The sequence below is a fragment of the Macrosteles quadrilineatus genome, unplaced genomic scaffold, assembly GCF_028750875.1.
Source record: "Macrosteles quadrilineatus isolate MER2022 unplaced genomic scaffold, UCM_ALF_1.0 Scaffold_7__1_contigs__length_78375512, whole genome shotgun sequence".
In the NCBI taxonomy this organism is placed as follows: domain Eukaryota; kingdom Metazoa; phylum Arthropoda; class Insecta; order Hemiptera; family Cicadellidae; genus Macrosteles; species Macrosteles quadrilineatus.
The window spans coordinates 29,801,317-29,825,092 of record NW_026542600.1 but is presented as its reverse complement, the minus strand read 5'-3'; the positions used below and the strand labels follow the sequence as shown (position 1 = coordinate 29,825,092).

Below are 23,776 nucleotides of genomic sequence, written 5' to 3'. Positions count from 1 at the left end.
TGTTAGCAAAGCAATCTTCAACTCATAAGTCATCTCACTCATAAGTAGTTTTTGATATTTCTTTCTAGGTTTTGATTGTGACAGTGACAGTGTCCCATTTTAAGGAGACTCTTAAATTACTGGTGTCTGGGATTCTTCCCTGCATAAAAACCACTTCTTGATACTTGACCCATCATTAGGAGTATAGATAGAGTATACACATTTCCTTTAGAAGCAGTGTACACAGCTCAACTGCTCTCCCACTGAGTAAGGTTAACACCCAACTGAGACTAGTATATGGTAAGTTAGGACTATAAGTGTTATAAGAATTAGAACGATAAGTAAGAACAATACGTCATGTAGCTGTGGTGTGAAGTTTAGACTAAGGTTCTCCAGTCTTTATAGTACGAGCAAAGCTGTACATCAATGGCTTATTATTATTATATCCCCTTGGATCTAGCTTTGAGAAGGGGAGATCTTATTTTTGTTTATTTAGACTTTACTTAAATACAAAATATTTTCAAGTACATTGTACTCAAGGTTTTACAGCTTGGATTATCTCTGGCTAATGTTGATTTGATTTGAATGGCTGAGGCATGTGTACACTGTATATATACACGTTAAAAAAACTGTACTTTCTTTTCAGTTGGAGAGTCTTTTTTCTTCCCAGTGGAAATAAACTATTATATCACTATCAATACAGTTTAGAGTACTTACTAAGAAGTGTTTGAATTGGGAAGGTGTATAAGATAATTTCCTGCAGACAAAAATTAACTTTCACTTTTATTATCTATTATTCTAATCACTTTACAATCATAGAAAAACTCAATTACCGCTAAAAGTGATTACTTACAAATAAATAGTATTAGGAGATATAAAAAATGAAATATACAATGAATCTAAACTAATACTGATGGTACTTAAAAATGTCAACTAAAGTAAATTATTTACATGTTAAGCCTCTGGTAACACAATCACTGGTAGAGGTTCACAAAACTAACTGAAGATCACAAACAAATCAAATTAAATCATGCTTGTTTTCAAAAGTTTATTTGGCAAGTTTGTAAATTGCAGCTAAGTTTTTCCAAGTTACTGTTGTGATTGAAGCTCTTGGTTGGTTTTCATTTCTGCACTTTCAGGTCGTGCTGGAACAAACATGTTTCTAATTAAAATGACAATCATTAATTAGTTTGTACAAGTTGTATTTGTTTCGATAATGCTAAGTGTTCATTATCAAAGATTAAAATTAATTGAAGATAAGATGTGTCAACTAAAAAGAATATATATGTTATAGTTATTAGTAAATCAAAGTCCTATAACATATTTTTCTTTCACTGTTTTTATATTATCTGGCCTTTTCAAAAACTGTCTTATTCGGCTTTAAAAAGTTGAACCTCATTAGTACGAACCTCGGTAAAACAAATTTCTTGATAAGACGAATTTCTTTAAATCCCCTTGAAATTTTCATAAAGGTCAATGCTAAAAACACCTCTATACAATGTAGTAATTAGGTTAAAAACCTCCATAAGACAAATTTGTTTGTAACACAGGCTTGGCCTGATCAACCTCTACAAAACGAATACTCTTAGCACAAAACCTCTACAAGACGAATGTGACATATATAAGAAGAATTTCTCTTATCCTCCATATCTTAACCTCCATAGAGTATGTAGTTTTCAAAACAAAGAGAAGCTTGTCCCAACATGAAACCCCATCATTCCGCTTCCTTCCTTAGTCATTGCTTGGCACGACTCTGTTCAGAGGAGAAACCTCTATAAGATGAATAAGAGTAGTATTAAACCTTGATAAAACGAACCTCTTTATTAAGAATACCTCGATAGGACGAATATCCCCCCTACTCCTTGAAATTCGTCTTATAGAGGGTCGACTGTACAAAAATCATCATGCACATTTGAAAATACAATTTTAATTTAATTTAATTTATGTGAAAATGTTTATTAGAAACAAAAATATATGCAAGAAAATTAAAAGTGTTTTATGTTGTAGAAGAATGTAGGGATTGTGTAAGCCTGATTTTCCCTAGAAGAACTTTTAGTGCAACTTACTTGGGCAGGAGCCAGAGGAAAATCCAATGTCGTCTACAGCGAAACCGCCATTGGTTGCTTGGCCACCAAGAACAATTCGGAAGTCCGTGCTTGCATCCAACGTCACCTGAGCAGGCATCCATGTTGGCCTAGTGGTGTCCATATTCTTTGCCTCCAGGCTCCATACCTGTAAAAAATAAATAATCATGTTGAATCCATTTTGTTTTACTTAAAAAATAATGATAAAGTTATCTTCTGGAAAAATCATCCTGGTGCACGAAAAATATCATACAACTATCATTCATAAACAATATTGTTTTTAAATCGTCAGAATAACTTGGTCAACATAATTTTTAACTCTCAACAAACGTTATACCCAAGCCATTATCACAAGTATATACAAAAATCAAATATTTATTGGTGTGATATTTGATTAAGAAGATGTTCAGTGTATTTAGTTTGTTTTCTAACAATTTTTAAACAAGTCATAGGATGTTCTCACAATCATGAACTATCATAGTGTAATGAAGTCTAGACTGAATGAAATAGTCAGACTGAAGTCTGACTGAAACCTCCCCACTGAGCAACTGACTCACCATTATTAGAGCAGTAGTTTGTTTTCTATGTCACATATATGATCTAAAGATATATGCTATTGAAATAAAAAAATAAAATATCAAGGAGGTTTAATGTGCTATGTGCCATTTTTAAACATGATGATATTATAAAACATAATTATCTAGCATCAAGAAAAAGGAATACCTTTATCCACACATTACAAGAATACAGTAAGAGCCACATATAAAAACAAATCAAAGAGTTAAAAATAACAAGCATTACTTTTACTCATTATAACCTTATTTACCTTATCAAGCAACGCTTCTCCTGAGGAGTTATCTTGGCGAATAACTTGCAGAACCGCCGAGTCTCCTGCTCCAAACGCAGCATACCAGAATGAGAAACATAACTGAGTGTCGTCCCCTGAGGTTATAAGAGGGGACACTAGTTGTACCATGTTGCTGCCGAGAATCTGGTTGAAGAGATCGTAGTATATGTATCCATCTGTAAGAAAATTATTTTATGACACAATTTGAATAAAAAATGCTTCTTGAGTTTAAGATACGAGGTTGAACGAGAAGTTTGACCCTCCCTCAAAGAATGTTTTTAAGACAACAAGAGTTTACCGTTGTCTTTGCTATTTTAGTAAAGATGGCCCCTATCGGTTCAACAATCTCTCATTCAGGTTTACGGCAATCTGCATGCAATATACCCCCTTTTTTGTCACTGCCTTGAAAAAAAATATTGAAAAAATCAACTCCTGATGACCGATTACAGCCGGCCTATATACTAAACATTGTACACATTGGGCAAATGTGTACGACCACCTCCAAACTCCCTTCACCCTTATGCATATTTTCTGCTTTCCAACATTTTTCTCCATTCACGTAAACTCGTGATGGGCTTAAATAAAGGTTGACACCTTAAACCACAGAAATCTTATAACAGAACATGGAACTTGGAGCATTGATTTTATTTTCTCTCACATTGTTATCAGGCCCGTTTTTGACCATGTCAGCGCCCTAGGCACAACTTAAATAGTAGCGCCCCTTTGCAATATATACATGGTGACCACCAACCGGTAAATCCGGGAACTAAGCGTGATTTTTTTGAACCGGGAATTATGTGTGCATTTTGCATTTCTAACTGGAATTTTCAATTTACCGATGGCGCATGACAACAGTGACGTTTCCATGACCACGGTAGACGGGAGACGATAATATGTCTCCACAAGGCCGCGAGGGATGATCCGAACTTTGCCGTTATCGCTTGAGATGATGACAATGTCTACACGACCACGGGATATGATCATGCATGATTTTACTGCGATCGCGCGAGACGATGATAATGTCTAAACAACCGCGGGATATGATCATGATTTTACCGCGATCGCGCAATACGACAATCAGATCTACAGAGCCGCGAGGGATGTTCAAAACATTACCGCAATCACAGAAGGACGAAGATAATGTCCACACAACAGCGGAAAACAGTCAGAAATTTGCCACAATCGCGGAAGACGATAATGATCTCCACATAACTGCGGGATATTATTAACATTTTGCCGTAATCGCGGGAGACGATTACGATGTCTTCACGACTGCAGGAGACGATTACGATGTCTACAGGATCGCGGGAGTTACAATAATGATGTCTACTCTACACGGCTGCGAGGGATGATCAGAATTTTACCGCAATCGCTTAAGATGATGATAATGTCCACTCGACCACGGGAAAGATCAGAATTTTGCCTCATTCGCGAAAGACGATGATGATCTCCAAACAACTGCGGGAGATGATTACCATTTGCCGCAATGGCGGGAGAGGATGACAATGCCTCACGACTGCGGGAGACGATGATGTCTTCACGGCTGTGAGGGATTATCAGAATTTTATCGTGATCACACAAGAAGATGATAATGTCCACACGACCCCGGGAAAAGATTACAATTTTGCCTCATTCGCAGTAGACGGTGATAATCTCATCACGACCGCGGGATGTGTTCATATATTGCCGCAATCAAGGAAGACGATAACACAGAAAACATATGATAATTATATCCACACATCCGCTGGAAATAGTCAGAACTTTGCCGCGATCGCGGGAGACGGACGATGATGACGTATATACAACCGCAGAAAATAATTAACATCTTGCCGCAATTGTGGGTGACTGTTAAGGTGTCTACACGGCCGCAAGGGATTATCAGTTTACCGCGATCGCATGCAAAAACGGCCACAATTTTCTTTCTTTTTCCTATATTTTTGGCGCCCCCCAAAAATGCCAATTGCCTCGCGCCCTAGGCACGTGCCTACCTTGCCTATTCGGTAAATCGGCCCTGATTGTTATTGGCTACTTATGAAGAGACTAAACGCCACATATAGAGATGGACCTGCTGGAATAGCAGTGGATATTGTAAGGAAATCGATGCTTGTGTCAGATTGAACTAGCTTGCTTGGCCATGATGTGAGCTTATTGAATACTTTAATTTATAAACAACCTTTATAAGAAAAAGCTTTTTATGAACTTGACAAAGCTTTGAAACAATTTGGGCATTGTGAATTGAACTGATGATATATTACAAGACTGGTTTAATGCACTACACACTGGCTAATAGTAAAAAAAAAAAACATGAATACGTTGGTAATTTTACAGTTTTACAGGGATTGTTAATATTTATATGATGAGTCAAGTTACCAGGTGCTCCAAAGGTCTTGTCAGGAAGGTTTGCTGGTCGTCGTGTAACTGTGGCAAGTCTCCAAGATGACGCCATCTTGTCTGTTCCGTTGCTCCATCCGCACATGTCTCGCTCAAACCTGCACTCTCCTGGCCTCACTACTGCTCCTCCTGGGATTGCTACCGAACCAAACATACAAATTGTAGCATATTACTTCCAACTTGAATTATATGCGTTTTTTGCAGTACCAGTATAAGAATAATTTGAAACCTTCATTAAGAGCATGTAAATTGTTTTTTTCAAATCCACTGATTTTTTTACTTCTTAATTAGAGAGTATTACCTACTTGTGGGGAATTTATTTTGCATCTTTAGTGCTTGGCTAAAATTAGTTGCATAATTTTCATAAATCACTATTTTAAGTGGGCACACAGATGGGATAGTAGGTATTTTAACCCAAGTCTGAAATATGATTGTGGGATGGGTAGGATTCATTGGGTAAATTTGATACTAACTAAGTTAAGATGTTTTTTTAGCCAAGGACTTTTACTAAAAGTTTACGATCAAAGATATCTGGTCCAATGTTTTAACTATAAAAATACTATAAATATTATACAGTGTTATAACTTAGAACATACTACACTGTTTTCTCCTATTGAAACAGAAAATATTACTTTTAAAACACAGGTACAGATATTACTCTATAACTGTTCCATGATGGAATGGTCTCTGGATTTTCTGAATAAAGTGAAGACAAAGTTTTAAACTTTCGCTGCAAGTTGTATTTGTATAGTACAAAACTTCTAACAAACTCCACCGTGAGGAATATTTAAACACATGCTGACATTCTGACCTGATGATGTGCTCCATCTGCAGCACAACGCAGCTGTAGTCTTTGTAAACTACCAAGGATCGTTTTGTACTAACATGTTACCAGATAATTTAAACCTATATAACTGTTTCATAAAACCATTGCATTAACATAGTTAAGACTTAAAAACTTTGTCACATATTTTTGATACGAACTTTAGATATACTTACTTGAACAAGCTCCACCGAAAAATGTTATGTCATCAAATGCGATGAACCCATTGGCTCGACTTGATCCCCAGATACCTTCAATTATAATCTGAAATAAAAAATAAAAAAATAAGATTGCAAAAATTACTGTGGGTTAACAATTATTGTACACAATCTTAAAAGAAACAAAAGGTTTTTGATTATTTGTGACCAAAATTAAAAGAAAATCAATGAAGCATATCAAAGAGTTTAAAAACAATTCAAACTATGACATTTATGTCATTTATGACATTTATGAGTGTATTGATATAATGCTTACCATGTCATTTGGCTCCTGTATAAGAGCCTGAGCATATTGCCACTCTGGTCCCTGGTGGTTGTATAGTCTCCATACAGGCTTCATGTCCTTAGAGCCATCCATTGGCTTGGCATACACTGACAGGGCTCCTAGGCTAGGTCCTGCGTTGTCTATGAAAGGTTCATTCATCAGGTACCTGGACAGTAAACATAAAGGTCTGAGGGAAAATAAACTAATTAAAATACATTATTAAATTTTGAAAACCCTTTGATTCACTATATATTAAAACTTAAAACGCTCCACTGTCAATATCATATAAAATAAACGGTATCACCAATCTGACACATACTTTCTACCGTTTGCTCGTCAAAAACCTTTATCATGAGTAAGCGATGGGAGTATCTATGATATTTATAGGGAAAATCGCAAAAGTTGCAATAGCTTATGAACCGTAATTTTTACAGCAATGGGGTGTTACACTATTTTGTAAAAATTATTAGGACCATAAGAGACAAATTTCAATCAGAGCGCACTTTTATTTTTGAAGAATTTATCTATTTTTAAGTTTTTTCATGTGTTTTATGGGAAAATAGCATAAGTTACAATAACCTTTGAACCATAATTTCTACAGGAATGAGAATTAAACCATTTTGTTCAGACTTTAAAGGGCTTTAATATACTAAATGTTTGCCCAAATCGTTCAGGCCATTTTTGAGAAAAATATATTTTCTGTTATTTTATGGGCTTTTATGGGAAAATCAACATTAAAATTTATATTTTAAAAAATGAAAAAAACCACTGGAGATACCATGGGTTAGTACTGTACCTACATACCTAGTTTCATCAAAATCTAACCACAGGTGTGGTCTGTAGCGCTGTACACATCCACACATACACACACAGACACACATCTCTTCAAAAACCACTTTTTTCGGTTCAGGGGAGCCCAAAACAGATATAACCACTCTAACCTCGAGCTAAAAAATGTTGACGAAAACAATACTTTCTTCACATACTTTTATAGGGGGAGAAAGTAAACATGTAGAAGAAAACTTACATAATCATTGACATATAACACTGAAGCCAGGCCCTCAGTTTGATGTGATGCGCTATGACCCCTCTACCTTGTGGGGTAATTTTCCCTACCTTGCAACACCAAAAAACCTAAACCTAAACCCTCTTGCCCCCTGGCCTACCATGCCCATTTATTTTAACGGCCCTGATTGAAGCACAAATAATAAACTACAACTCCAATAAAACACAGCTAACTTATATCAACCAACCAATTTTATGATACCTGAGAACTGTTCTATGTTTTCACATGTTAGTTAGCATATTGATTTGTGTCCAGTAACTCTACTACTCATATATGGTTGTGATACTACACAGTAAATTATGCAGTGCTGTGAGTTGAATGTTTCAAAAACATAGGTATTTGCAAATATTTACGGTTTTTGTGCAATCTTGTATAAAAAATAATATGATTTCTGTGTTATGCAGCTAGGGTGCGGCAAAAAAACCGATCTATTTTTCGCAGCACACTGTTCATCGACAGGTCATCTGAGGGTGATGGGAGCAGGTTTGTTGGAAAGCCTACACTATGCCATTTTCTGTAGTCTTAGAGCAGTGGTAACCTGAGCAACACGGGTACGTTATCGAGTAGTTAAAAAAAGTAATGATTCAGTCATTGCAACTCATCGGCATTTCCATGCATTCTTTAATTTAGTTCGACATGGAGAGGTTCTGGTGTGATTATCTTTATGGATAATCAACCAAATTGAACAGATTAATACAAATTAATCTGTAGGGATAAGAATTAAGATCGAGCTTCAAAATTAGTTTAACCGAGCGGCCAGGCATGTTCAAAGCGAATGTTTGTTTTTGTGGGGGCCTACGAGGACTGTTTTCCACAGCAGCACGGACTCTATCGAATGTTAGTCTGACGTCCTATCTGACTTTGGACGGCTTCTAAGCTTCTTTTTGAACGCAGAAGCCATTGTTCTAAAGTTGGTAACCCACCACATGATTGTGTTACTTGACGGAATCAACGTCGCCCTAATAAAAAAAAAGGAACGGAACTGCCGCTAAGCTAAGACTCGATAACAAACGCACGATGCTCAGGTGACCACTGCTCAGGTTACCACAGATAATGGCATCATATAGGCTTTCCAATGAGCCTAACCCCACCACTCTCAGACAACTTGTTGCTGAACAGTGCGCTACATAAATAGATAGGTTTTTTTGCCGCACCCTGTATAATCTTCACATTGTTGTTGAGCATTTGTTATAAGCCAGAAGTAAGCCCATCAATCTGCCCTAAAAGGTAATACTGTATTAAAAAACATTAGGTTTGGATTTTAAATTGCGGATTACCAGAAGGAGAGACATTTTGGTCCTGTGAGGCCTTCAGTCTTGAGGTCTCTAGATGTGAACCAAGCTCTACTGCCAGGTCTTTGGACAGTGCTACGAGCCAGGGTCATCAGGTACCCTGCACAATTAAAATAACATAATGCTGGTAATTTACTGTGCACACATCACATATGTTATTAGACTGCTTGATTGTACCCGTATGTTTGTAAGAGTTTAGCGTGAATTTAATTAAAGTTGTGAAACACACTACAGAATGTTTTCAACTGGCAAAGTGAAGTAAAAACCAGGGTTGAATAGCTAAAATAAGCATAACCAAATAAAAGCTATACTAGGACCTCAATAACTCGAACCTTGATATCAAAAGTTAATTAATATGTCAAATTTATCATAATCTCCTTGAAATCACAATGTTAAAAGTACCTTTATTAGTTTTATATCTAATAACATACAGACTAAGTGCAAACCGACTTTAACCAAGGCCCTCTCTTGCTCCCTTGTTGATTGTTGGTTTGTACTACCTTGATAAGTCAAATTTTACTCTTTTGTCATCTAAATTATTGTGGCTTAACCTCAATTACTCAAAAATTCTCTTCCTATTTACAAGAGACTTTATTTTTTGTAAATACAGTATAGTACTGTATAATGATAAGAACATAACTTAAGAAAACCCCTTAAGATGTCACACAAGCTGGTGAAATGCAGGGTGACACAAACATCTTACCAACTCAAGAGCTACAGATAACAAAGGTAATCTAATATATTTCATGTTCTGAAACGGGGATGGAGAAAAAAACATATAATTTATCATACAAAAGTACATAATTGAATGAGTTACTCACATAGTGGGCCACAGTCTAAAAGTTCATTTTCTAAATGTTGGTATATTTTACATCAGAATACCCTGACAGTGGCTAAATTCAACTATTTTAATTTTTATTCCAAAACTGCATATGAAAATAGAATGTCAAGTGCTATCCATAGTAAAAAATTTCAGCTGCGGGTGTTGTTTTTATAGCTACCGGTATGAACATTTTTTATAATTTTAGGTAAACATTTACCAGTAAGAATTTGGAAATTTAGACGAGTTACCTTTCTCAGTTCCCAAAGTGTGGTCTATGGTTGCCGTGCGCAAGGATTGACCGGAGGTTCGCTCCCAGTCTATGTCATCCACTCGTTCACGGGAGCCCACATTAGACCAACCACATTCATCCACTTCAAAAGTACAATCACCTGATCCTGGAGCCGCTACTTGTGGAGCAGCTGAAAACAAGAATTTTCTACCAGTTCAGAACATAAAAAAAATAATTATGTGCTATTCAGATTCTGAGGCTGGGTTATCGTAAAAAGGTTGAAATACCTGGTACTGCCTTGTGATTCCATTGCTCCTCAGACGGACAAAATCTAGTTTTGTTCTGATGGTTTCCAATAGAAAATGTTACAAACTCCAAGTCCTTATTTATTAAAATTTGTTTGGAAAAATAAAATATATAAGTGAGTAAAATCCTTGTAAATTCACCTTCTTAATGAACTGAAATTGATATTTTAAAGGATATCAATAATATTGTGCAAATTTACTTTCTTTGAAACAACAGAATATCTACTTACTGGGACAACTGCCAGGAGTTAGTGAAATATCATCCACAGCAATGTCACCAAGGTTATTTTTCCCAATTTTACCAACCAACACAATCTGCAACAAACCAATTTGTTAGTTTTCTAACTAAAATAATGATCTAATTAAAATAATTTTCAGAAAATATAATATAAAGAATTTGTGTGAGGCCTGAGTTGCTTCCTCTACAGGGTATTCATCCCTAATTAATAAGATATCAACACAATTTAATAAAAACATAAGAGGTTACTTAGTTTGAGCATAAATGTATAGGCCCCCTACTTATCTGTAGCTAAATGGGTTTGTGTATTTTAAGTCTTATTAAATCAAGCTCTTTCTTCTTAAATCATTCACCAACTACTATCCGTTTGGTTTGTCCATTATTGGTTACAGCATGGACAAAATTATATTCGGGAATATAATTGTCTTCCTCATGGATGAGCTTAAGTGAGTTTAAATGCACCTAAGTGTATATCAAGTCCATGTAGAGTGTGTTTTGATGTTTGACTCCCGTAAGAACAAAATAGAGGAAAGATAGGAAAGTAGAACCCTCACTAAACCAAAAACTGTTGGGCTGGTAAAAAAAAGAAGTTCCAAAATAAATTTGACTTTGCATGTATTAAAATATAACATCAAAATAAATCAATACAAAAATACATTTTGTGGGACTTACCTTGAAAGTGTTGGCTGAAGACACAGGTACCTCAGCCTGATACCAGGCATTGCCAGCCTCCCCTGATAGACTCCATATCTGCTGCTCCGTACTGTCTCTTGTGTCTTGTAGATGGATGCTGAGAGTTCCTACTCCATTCCCATACATGTGTGTCCAGAACCGCATACACAATGGCATGTCAGCCCCTAGACAAGGTTATAGAGTTTGTATGAATGAAATTTAATAGATTGCCTTATATTAAATGATAGCAGAGGATTGGATCTTTAGCCCTTCAAATTTGTTAGAAATATAAACTTTTTGAATTCACTAATAGTGTAAATATTGATTATATTATGAGTAATTCTTTTAGATTTTTCAACACTTTTGGTTTGTTAAGGAGTAAGTGTTTAAATTATTAAAGGATTGTTATAGATTTGGGAATAGTCAAATGAGCTGGCTAAGTGCCCAATACTATCAGGCTATGTTGCCTGATCATATAAAAAGAAAAATACTACATTCATCCACATTGTACAAAAAGATATAGGTTTTTATTTTACAATTTGTTTCTGTGACTCAAATCATTAAATAAACAAGTCAAGTACATACATATTGTAATATTTCTACCTGTAGGTTCAAACTCCATACTAGAGAGCCGAGCTACATCGCCAGGTCTGCGAGGGTAGGAAGAGTCGATGAAGGCGTAACCTCCCTCCATACCTCCGTAGATGAAGCTGGAGCGATCTGTGGCCGGTCCAGTGGAGGGGTTACGGCTCCCACGCCCCTGGTAATGCATATGATTTATTGTTCTAAAAAATATAACTCATCCCATTCCAATAGTCCTTATTTGTATTTTATAAACCCATTAAATTGAAATATTGCCTAATTTATGTACATAAGAGACAAATATATGTATAAATATAAATATATATATAGTAAATACGGTACTTACGTATTATACGGAGGCCACCCTTACACAACGCGCTGCGGCGGTTAGGTTTGGTCATCATGAAGCTTTTATGACTTGTCTGGTTCGATTCATAACGAAAGTAGGAAAGTCCTACAAACATATTTATAATAGACCAACCTAACCTAACCGCCGCAGCGCGCTGTAAAATAAGTGGCCTCCGTATAATACGTAAGTACCGTAAATACATAAGAGAGACAAATACAAATAAAGGTGATAAGAGAGAAAATAAAATCTAAATAAAAGATTGTTGAGCTTCCCAATTTCTTAACTCTTTGAGCTTCAACTAGCTGAAAGTTATATCTGACAAGGGCTGCAGCCTAGGAACCAAGCTTAGAACTACTACGCTTGAGTTTTTAGTTGACCACCGTTTTTTTTTTTTTTTGAGGATTTTAAGATGCATCTACGCACACTGAGATGTTCAATGGCCTCTCAGTAGTTCCAGACTCCCGCAGGCTCAATTTCCCGGACTACCAGCTAAAAATTCCCCTCATCTCCTAGGACACTAGCCTGGAACTGTTAGCACATTACTTCGGGCTAGGCATTTTAAACTACGCCACTAGGGCTTACCTTCTAGTTTCCTCACAAAACTAAGGCCGATCAAGATCGACCTTCTTATTCCGAAGTAGGGCCTCAATGAACTGCTTTACACAGTTCCAGGTTCCCTCCCCCTGGAGCATACCTCCAACAGTAATGTCGGCGCCGATCTCAGTGATCGAGAGGGCTTGGCGGACATGCCACCTGTCACAAAAGAAGAAGGTGTGCTCGGCCGTGTCTGCAATGCCAGGACAGTACAGACAGTCCGGGCTGGCGGCCTTCAGCATTCGGTGCAAAAAGGCCCGGAAGTACCCGTGACCAGACAAAAACTGGGTTACGAAATACCCAACCTCACCATGCTCCCGTTCCACCCATGGTCAGATGCTAGGAATGAGCCTGGCGGTCCAACGTCCCCAAGACTCGGTCTCCCATTCCCTCTGCCAGCGATCAAAACTGCGGTCGCGTTCTTCTCTGGCAGCAGTCTCCCTATCTACTTCAGGTCTCCTGCGGTAGATTATCTGTTGCTCTCTCGCGAGACGGAAGACGGGGATGACACTGGTAATCACCATGACTTCAGGCTCGGAGACCATAAGGTAGGCAGAAGCAACTCGCAAGGACCCTCGAAGCTGAGCACAGGAGAGCCTGTCACAGAAGACACGCCTCTCCAGCACATGGGCTCAGACCTCAGCGCCGTACAAGAGTACTGATTGGACAGCAGACATCAGTAGGCGGCGCTTGCAGGAGTGGAGTCTGCCGACGTTTGGCATAAGCCTACTAAGGACAGCCTTAGTAGGCATGTGATCCCTTAGCGGCTTTGTCAACAGTTTGATTAATCTGCTCCCCGAAAGACATTTTGCTGTCAATCATAACACCAAGGTATTTGGCATACAGTTTGGTCTCCAATCGTGCATAGCCTACTTGCACAGGAAGGACGGTGGGAATTCTATTCTTGGTTAGGACCACGATCTCCGTCTTTTCGACCGCCAGCAACAAGCCGTGGTTCTGCATCCACTCGTTGACACGGAGCATTACTACACCAAGTTTAAGCTCTGCTTCTTCGACGCATCTGCCTGCAACCAGAGCAGTGACGTCGTCGGCATAGCCAACGAGGTGGGTCTCGTCTGGCATTTCGAGTCTTAGCAGACTGTCGTAAGACATGTTCCAGAGATCAGGTCCAAGGATCGATCCCTGTGCAGCCCCAGAAGTGACAGAGATCCGGCGCTGACCTTCGGTGGTGTCAAAAAGCAAGACACAGTTCGAAAGGTAGGACTCAATCATTCGCAGGATGTAAAGAGGAATGTGTGCTCAAGCGCCTGTAGCATATCACCCCACCTGGCGGAGTTGAATGCGTTCTTCACGCCAAGAGTGACGAGGAGAACTAAGCGGTGCAACCAATGACTGTAGTTCTCCGCACTCTGCACTGACTCAACTACCTCTTGGATGGCGTCAATGCTCGAGTGACCAGAACGAAAACCATGCTGCTGCGGGGACAAATCACCCGCAGAGACGATAGCCTCGGTCAGTCTGACACGAATTAACTTCTCCATCACTTTGCCGACGGTGTCAAGCATACACAGTGGGCGGAAAGAAGAGGGGATTCCTGGTGCACTCTTCGCCTTGGGGATCAGTACAAGGCGAGCCACCTTCCACGCCGTCGGGAAAATGCCGTCTACCAAACAGGCGTTGAAACTATCCAACAGTAGCTTTGGATTGTACTCAACAACGAGCTTGAGGATTTCCACAGGAATGCCATCAGGACCGGGTGCTCTTTGATTTCTCAGGGATCAGACAGCGAAGGTAAGTTCCTCTTCCGGAAAGGCTGGGAACTCGTCAATATCCCAGAATTCTCTAGTTGGTCGCGCTGGGTGCTTTGGAAACAACGAGTCGACGACAGCAGCCATGGCAGCAAGCTCCATGACCAAAGGTGCAGGTGAACGAGTCCCTAGCTTTTGGGTTACTATCTTGTAGCCCATCCCCCAGGGGTTGTTGCCGATGTCCTGACACAGTTGCTTGCAGCACCTTACCTTACTCCGGTTGATTGCACCACGGAGATCTCGCCTGGTGGCATTGTGCTCTGCCGATCTGGCATTGGCTTCAGGCCGGTTTCTGGCACGATGCCCTGCTCGTCAGGAGGCTAAGGCATTTTCTCCGGAGTTCTGCAATCTCAGGTGTCCACCAGTAAACTAATGGCTTCTTCCTGCGGTGGGCGGAAATCCTGGGCATGGAACAGTCACACGCCGAAGAAATGAGAAGTATCGTCGATGTGGCATGAAATACGGCACTTCCAATGTCCCCAATGGTTTGATCCCCGATACATCCCCAAAAGATGTCTCGGGAAAGACAACTGAGGTTCCAACATTGAGATGGATGGGCAGAGTTGGCATATGGACGCCTGAGCTCAGGAAGTAACCTGAAAACAATTGCCTTCGGACACTCGCCAGTTAATGATCCTATTAGATAGGCCTTCAGATGCCAGAGATATGTCAGGAATCGTCTCTCCATATCCTTGGCGACCCAAAGTGGAGACGTTTCCTGTGTTTAGGATATGAGGACCCAGCCTGCCATCTCTAAAACACATCGTCCTCTTGTGTTTGTTTGGAGTAAACTCCATTCCACCACCCTAGCTTTGAAATCTCCGCATACGTATTTTGCGGAAACCCAAAAAACCCCACCATCGACGTTTAGGATCTCATCCTCTAGAGAATCGACAATCTGGTGGTACTCTGCAATGGGCTGGTTGGGTGTAAGGTAGCAGAAGAAGAAAGTTAGACCTCTGCTCCGCACCCACACAAAACCGTTTCCCGCACCGGAATCCAAGATCGGTACCTTCCCGGGGTCAAGGACCCAGATGGCTACCATCCCAGAAACATAAGGGAACCACTGAGGAGAGCGTCGGTTCTGATATTGCTCACTTGAAGGGCACATTCATTTCTGGGTGGATTAGCGGACCTTCAGCAGTGCTTGCTTATAGCAGCACAACGGTTTGATCCCGGAGCGTGCTTGATGGTGTCGTTCTTCAAGCCGGCCTCTGTGCAAAGGACACAAGATTCAGTGGGGCTGCAAACACTGACCCTGTGATCTTGACCACCGCACTTGATGTTGCTTCTGTGGTGACCTTTGCAACGATTGGCTATGTGGTTGAACCCCAGGCATTTGTAACACCTGGGGGCTACGAGCTTCTCGCGGATTCGGCACCTCACCCATCCGACCTTTATGAGCCCTTCAGCTATAGGAGTTTTCTCTCATCTCTAGCTCCCAACGTCAATTTTGCCATCTTTTGCCCTCAAGAGTTGGCCTTGACAAAGTGACAAAGATCTTCATCTCAGTGAATTCCCCGAGGACAGACTTGACTGCAGAGACCTCGTCCTCAGTCGTGAGTTCGTCTAGGTCCCTCAATTCCAACGTCAACTTTCGCTTGAGAATTGAGTTGACCAGCGTTGCTAGTGGAAGACAGTTGAGTGTTTGATGAATGGAGACAGCATGGTGGATTGAGGGTTCAAATCCTGTCACTATCCAAACTGGCACATGAGGAGGTCACGTGTCTAAGGTAGAGAGAGCTAGTGGGAAAGGTCCACCTAAGATAAATGGTGGATGGTTCAGTTGGATGTTGATGGGATGGGTGGATCCTTTTTGTGGTGCAACTAAATTCAGGCATTTTGCTATGCTATGCTGTTCTTGTCTTTAACTATGACATAGCCCACTGGAAACTTGTGTTTCAATTATTTGGGTTTTTATGTTCATAAGAGGAGAGGAAAAAAGTTAAAAATAGACGCATAGTTTATTTAATGAATAATCCATGGTGTTCAAATGAATAAACATCAGCACTTACCAAAGACCAGTCAAAGTCGTCATTGGCATCGTTGGTCCAGCCGCAGAAGCCCCCTTCAAATGTACAGTGGCCCTTGCACTCCGACCCAGGCTTAAGCATGATGCTGTCCACGGCTACGTAGCCTCGATACTTGCGGTAAGGATCCGGCAGTTCCTTGGCCACTCCTTCAAACACTATCTGTAACCAGCCCAATGTAAATAGTACAATTTGTGCTGTTTCCTACTAGGGATTCATTCAAATATTGTTATATTTACTTTATTTTTATGTTGTCTATTGATTTAGCCAGTTATTGATTTCTTGAATTTGATGGATTGGAATTGAAGAAGAAACTATGAACCCTCCCCTAAATCCTCCTCCATCCCTTTGACTCTGATAATTTCATATTTAGTAGTTCTCTATTTCATAAATGGGCAAGTATTGGATAGGAATAAAGTGTAATAACAGAATAAATACAGAGTTACTCTCTCTCCCACTTTATTCTGGGCAATAACCATATAGTACAGTGTCTAAGTCAAGCTGAAAACATTGCTTCTTCAACTGTTTCTACTTGTCCCTCGAGCGAGATAAGCCATGTGCCAAAACATCATTGCCTGGTAAAACACCTATTTAATTATTTTTGTTTTAGTTTTTATTGAATTTGAATGTCTAATATGAAAAACATCATTTTCAGAAAATTAAAAGTACAGGCATATTTTAAATTCTAATTTGAGTGGGAGATTTAAGTGCCTTGTTTCCAATGTATGGATAGGTAATTTTGGGTGAAATAGTAATTTTTATCCTAAATCAAATTGAATAGGTAGTTTATGTGGGGATGAAATTAAATGAGGGTTTGGAAGGAGTTATGACCTCAATGATCTAATTTAAAAAATTAGATAAAAAGGTGTTACATTAAAAGGAAAATTTGTTTAAAGTGTAATGTTAAAAATGTCACCATATGCCTTGAATATTACTATTTCAACTTCAAGATCCATTATCAAGTATAATACCTGGTGGTCCTTGTTGTAAGTGTACAAGACTTCAGACTTCATCCACATGTGGTTGGTAGGGTCCTTGGTGCCCCAAAGAACCCGAAGGTACCCATCAGGCTTCCCATCCTTGTTTACTGGCTGCAAGATAATCCGCAGCCCCGAAGCACTCAAACCATCTATGGCAAAACTGAATGGTATTCAATAAATAGCTTGCAATATGCTTCAACTAAAATGTTACACAACTATTTTAAACTGCAATGATTGTTGTAATGAGGATTGTTAGGGTTGTTTCACTAATTATGGGAAGTAAGTAAGTTGTTAAGCAGACATGGCGTGTTTTAGAAAAATATATGACTGTACTAAAGATAAAGTAATTGAATACCCCCATACATACTACCAACCACACTCCAAATATTCAAGAATGATATGTAGTATGATCATCAAAGAAGAAACCCTACCACCGCTTACATGGAAAATGGCCAGAGTTAAACACTTGCTACCTGGTAAAGATGGAATCGTCCGAGTTGCAAGATTACAAACCAGTCAAGGAGAAGTTATTCGACCTGTAATAAGACTATGTCTTCTACCAACAAATTAAATGAGAAGAAAAATAATTTTTGGCTGGCGGTACGTTTGATACTCTTTCCCATACTCCCATAATTACTTGTTTCCTCCATGTTGACATTTGCATTTGGAATGGTTTTAATTAACATCTGTTCTATTCATTGTTTTCTTAATATACACAATTTTGCAGTCCACTAAAGCTCTTACAAATTTTTTATTAGAAGTTATATTTTATTGCAACGCAAGGCAGTTATCTAACAGAGTTTGTTTGATTTGTCAGTAGTTTTTATTGGTGTAGTCAAATAGTACGATAAATTAGGAGTACATTGTTATTGTCACTCTGTTTTTTTTTCAATAAGTCTTCTAGCTTTAAAGTATTACTTTTTTTTTGAAAAAAGTAGTTAAGTAACTATGAGAAACCTTCTTTATAATTTTTAAAATCTGTTGTTAGTGTCATTGGAACTTTCTAAATGATCACAATGTTTTGAATTAGTTGTCATATTTTTTTGGTAATTCTGTAACAATAGTGGCAAGAGGATATTTAGTAGGCTATAGTTATATAGTAATATGATCAAGAAGTTATTTAGCATTAGTACGGCTAAAACAGTTTTTCCAAACAAAAATTTAAAGCAATAAACAAGTTTGTTATTATTTCCTTGGGTCATCCATGGATAGATGAGTATATTAACATTGCTTAAGTTTTGTAACATTTTCTAGTCTAAAGCATTGTTTCCTGTGTCTCACCTAAAGCCAACACACTTTCCTTCAGCCCCTGTTGTGCTCAGTATTGGACTCTCGATGAAAGCATTCTGGCCTTCTCGGATAGTGATGTCATCCACACGTAGGACAGGGGCCGCTAACAGAGATGTCTCAAAGAATATGTACCCTCCTGAAATACATTTAGAATTTGATATAATGTACTCAGAAGCTTTAAGACTAAAATACATTTTTCTGTACTTTGTAAGAAATGGGATTATTAAACCCTGTACCGACGTTGATCATCTATGCAGACACTCTGTTCACATTACACTTAGTCGACCAGTTGGTGTGAACAGAGTTGATTAGTAGCATGAGCATCGATTTTCAAATACCTTTCCCAACTGACGTGAGCTAGGCGATGACTGGTAGGGCCGACTTTTGAGAAACAACTATAAGCCACACACCTTATCGGTAATCAGCCAATGAGAAGTCTAATGAAGAAGATGGAGGAGTGACGAGTCATGGAGTTGTAGGACCTGGGAGGAAAAATCGAGGGATTGCCATGGGCTGAAACGAAGATCGGAGTGTGTGTGTCTGTGGGTGTGTGTGCTTCAAGGGACCATTGGCAGTATGTAAAAATAAAATTAAATTCATAAAGATGTAAAAAAACCAAGTCATATAATTTGTTATTAACTCAATCTTTTATTTTTTTCTACTTATTCTCGTAACTTAATCTGTAAATCTTTTTCTTACTATTGTTGCTCTTTGTTTTTTTCTAAGCTCTTATTTGGTGCTGTCACACTTTGTAACTTCTTTTGTTTTCTAAATTTATTTGTTTTATTACACATTTAGTCACACCTGTAGTAGTCTTATGTCTCTTACACCCTTTCACCTCTCTAGAACAGCTAAGCGAGTGTAATTTTAGAGAGACTTGATTTTAAGAGAGACATGGGACTCACTACTTAGAAAAACCTTTTGTTTACTCTCTGAATATGTTTGTGATTAGCAGGAAAATAATTTTCTTCAACATCTTTTAAAGCTAGTTATTTAAAAAAAAAAGAAAATGTTTAAAAAACTTAATTAAAGTTATATAAAATCTCTTTTATGCTTTGTTGAGTTTAAAAAAGCACTGGCTACAATATAAGGATGACAAATTTAACTTACATTAGTGAAATAAAATAGCCTGAGTAAAACATTTGTGACGCATAGCAGCATGCTATACTTTATATAGTGTAAGCATTTCGCAAAGCCGGGCTGCATGACCATCTTGTTGCCTGCCGCGAGTGCTTTAACGCTCTCTCCCCACCATCCTACTCTTGTCTCCTCCTTGCTCGACCATCCTTCACCGAAGATAGAAGTACCCTTTTTACCGGCCTGCTGCATCACTAAATGGATGAGTTATTTGACTATATTTATTTAAATATAAGTAGAAATAATGTCTGTCTAAGTCAGGAAACAAGCGGGGAGCCCTTCTGGCTCACCCGACTATTGAATTGAGGTAAATTAACTCTTAGCTGAGATGGCTGTCTTCCGCAGCCATCCTTATCAAACCTGAAAATTGCAGTCACATGTTCCCAGAATGTAACTTATTAGTTATCAATCAAATTCTTACATATTTCACATTCAGTATTCACTTAACATATTATTTCATTCACTCTGCAATATTTCTAAGTAATTATCCATGTTCAGTTCATAGTTAAATAGTTAGTTAAGTTAGTTTAAATCAAAGCTGGCTAGGCAGGTGTTCTGATTTGGGTAAAGATCTCCGTCCCTCTGGTCTCCAGCAATCTTCCTAATTTTATTGGTAGTAGATTCAAGTTTGGTCCAGACATAGCAATTCCAACCCTATTAGCATTACCCTGTTATTCCCTCCGATTTCCCAAATTCCCACCAATATCCCATAACCGCCATATATCGCCCCCGAACCCGCAATAGCAAACATAAGTCTCCCTCTTTCCTTCTCCCTCCCCCCCCCCCCCCGGCTACATATGGTTCATTATAGCTACACATTCTGATTTTGAAATATCATATTCTGTTGAGGGTAATGAAGGTGGGCCTCTTTCCAAGAAATATTTGCATCCTATCAGAGTTCCTTTCAAGGTCAGGATAGCTTCTTGATATTGGACCAAATGATTAGTCTAGTGGATGTGGAGATCAGTCTCAAACTATGGAACGCATCAGTGGCGTAACTATGGGGAATGGGAGGAAAGGGGGATAGAACCCCCCCCCCCCCCCAGAACCCGAAAATGAAAATAAATATTTGTATCACAGCAATCCTACTTTAAAATACAGTTGCTCAAGTTGAGTGAAGTTTAAAACTGAAACTGATGATTTATTTTTGATTTGGTTTTATTAATATAATTCATTAAAATTATTAGCTAGTTGATTTGTATGGTAAACTAATTTTAAAGGTCTATTTAATTAATACACCCAGGCAGCGGGAGTAAATTTGGAGAGTGGGAGTGGTAACACAGCAAGTATGCGCTGTAAGCACTAAGCAGACGCCAGATGGCTTTTAGATGTTAGTTACTAGTGACGGAAAAAATTCTCAAAACATCCATGTTATAGTGTGTATTCTGAAATACATTAATGTTATTTAGTGAAATGTTGTGTATTATTATCCGGTATGGTGTCAGGACCGTCAGGAGGGAATTTCAGCCAAATCTAAAACTTCGAGGAACTGTAATAAGTTACGAATCACGCAGACGACCGGTAAAAAACAATCATGCTTGTTTACCGATAGTGGTATTTCTTAATGAAGAAATACTATTTCCTGAATCTGATCGGCAGGAGACAGCCTCTTGACTTGACTTGACTCATTTCCTGTCGCTCCTTAGTGGGAGTATAGGGCATCGAGAAGAGCTCACCATACATCTATGTCCTGCGCCAGATCCCTCAGCTGACCCCAGGTCTGCCAGACACTCAAAGCTTCCTTTGTTATTGTTCTTCTCCAAGTGTCACAGGGTCTTCCCCTCTTTCTCATCCCTTGGGTATTCCATTCCAGGGTCTTCTTTTCAATTGATTCATCCGTCTTCCGGAGAGTGTGACCCAGCCACCTCCACTTCCGTCTTCTGATTTCCAGACTGATCTTTTGTTGCCCCTTTGCCACCCAAAGCTGTTCATTTAAAATAGTGTTTGGCCAGATCACTCTCATTATACGTCTAAGACACCTGTTTACAAACACCTGGAGTTGAGAAGTACCACTCTGATCCATTTTCCAATTTTCCGAAATTATTTATATTTCGCCATATTGGGTAAAGCTGAATAAATGCTGCATTAGCTTTCCCAATGCGGCTCCTAACATCTTCCTTGGCTCCTATATCTGCTGTGACTTTGCTTCCGAGGTATAGGAAAGAGTTAACCTCTTCAATCACCTTCCCGTTTAATTCTAAGGCTTGGGCTACTCTGGAATTAAACTTCATTTCCTTTATCTTATTCACGTTTATCTTAGGACTCACCTCTTCAGCCTTTCTTTGTAGAGAACTTAATTCCGCCTGGAGATCGGTGTACCTCTGAGCAATCAAGCAAAGGTCGTCAGCAAAGTCAAGGTCCTCCAGCCGCTCCCTCAGTCCCCACTACACTCCCCACCTTCTATTATTTGTTACCCTCCTCATAACTGAGTTCAGCTCAGCACCAAAAGGAACAGTATTATAGTGATAAAATGAGCCCTGGCGAACACCTATTTTAACTGGGATTGCTCCAGTCAACTTTCCCTGATGCGAAATCTGACATTGGAAACCACTGTACATGTCTTTGATAATATTTATTGTTTTAGGGGGTGTCCTATATTCTTGTAGAAAATGCCATAGCACCTGGTGTTTCACTGTGTCAAAGGCCTTCTTGAAATCTACAAATGCCAGGTAGAGAGTACTTTGAAATTCTTTGCTGTGTTCAAGTAGGATTTGGAGAGTTAGTACACTCTCCACATAGTACATTAAATCCACACAACTTCTTCGGAAACCTACCTGTTTTTCCTCAATTTCAATTCAATGGAATATTTTATCCGGTTTGGCATTATTCTGGCCAGCACTTTGCTTGGGACTGACAAAAGCGTAATACCTCTCCAAATGTTACAGATTGTTACATCCCCTTTCATTGGTATTTTGACAACTATACCCTTCTTCCATTCCTTTGGAGTTCTCTCCTCTTGCCAAATCTGTTGAAGTAGTGGATGAAGTTGGTCCGTGGCGACATCACCAGCTTTTAGGATCTCGGCCGCAATGTTGTCTAAACCAGAGGCTTTGCCATTTTTCATGCTTTAGATCGCATCTCTGATTTCTTCAATTGAGGGAATTTAGTGGTAAAGCCTCTTCCTGTGTTTCTGCTCTATCCAACATCTCGCTGAAGTGTTCCTGCCATCTATTCAACTGGTCTTCAATATTTGTCAGCATTTCACCTCTCTTACTTCATACTGGTTTTTCTCTAGCGAAGTTATTCTTTGCCAGTTTTCTCGTAATGTCGTAAAGCTTTTTGGTTTTTCCTTGCCTTGCAGCTTCTTCTGCTTCCTGAGCCAGTTCATCAACCCATCTTCTTTTGTCTCTTCGCACATACCTTTTGACATTACGATTTGCTTCTGAATATTCTTGATAGGCGTTTTACTTTTGAATTCTCGTTTTGGAGCTGTTATATTTCATTTTTAAATTCTTCCTTCTGTTTACTTCAGTCCACGTCTCCTCTGACATCCATTCCTTCTTTTGCTTATTCCTGGTTTTGTATGCTATGCGCCCACTGAACTAGCAGAACAAGGAAATAAAGATGAATTCTATTCTAGCATTTCACAAGAGATAAGAAAAGCAAACAAGCAGGATATAAAATTATTATTAGTGTCTTAAATGCTAAGAGAAAACGAAGGTCTAGAGCATAAAATAGGAACTCATTGTTTGGGACAAAGGCACAAAAATGGTTAGATGTTTGTCAATCTGTGTGCAGAACATGACATGGTGATTGGAAACACGTTTTCCCCTCACCCTGATTGCCACAAGGTCACGTGGGTCTCATCTCACC

At 39.0% G+C, this 23,776-nt stretch overlaps 1 protein-coding gene across 3 annotated transcripts in view; it reads right to left on the bottom strand.

Annotated features, from left to right (window-relative positions):
* Positions 1–785: 785 nt before the first annotated feature.
* The window catches only part of LOC128998214 (MAM and LDL-receptor class A domain-containing protein 1-like), a 76,768-nt gene continuing 53,777 nt past the window's right edge, over positions 786–23,776 (bottom strand). For all 3 annotated transcript variants that reach the window (XM_054424244.1, XM_054424245.1, XM_054424243.1), the window contains exons 5-18: positions 18,818–18,962; positions 17,528–17,696; positions 16,542–16,718; positions 11,836–11,992; positions 11,233–11,417; positions 10,553–10,637; positions 10,037–10,207; positions 8,951–9,065; positions 6,599–6,773; positions 6,301–6,388; positions 5,281–5,439; positions 2,890–3,086; positions 2,046–2,211; positions 786–1,124 (exon numbers count right to left, since the gene is read on the bottom strand). In XM_054424244.1, coding sequence (XP_054280219.1) covers positions 1,069–1,124; positions 2,046–2,211; positions 2,890–3,086; positions 5,281–5,439; positions 6,301–6,388; positions 6,599–6,773; positions 8,951–9,065; positions 10,037–10,207; positions 10,553–10,637; positions 11,233–11,417; positions 11,836–11,992; positions 16,542–16,718; positions 17,528–17,696; positions 18,818–18,962 — 2,045 coding nt within the window. In that variant the 3' untranslated portion in view covers positions 786–1,068. The remainder of the gene's footprint in view (positions 1,125–2,045; positions 2,212–2,889; positions 3,087–5,280; positions 5,440–6,300; positions 6,389–6,598; positions 6,774–8,950; positions 9,066–10,036; positions 10,208–10,552; positions 10,638–11,232; positions 11,418–11,835; positions 11,993–16,541; positions 16,719–17,527; positions 17,697–18,817; positions 18,963–23,776) is intronic.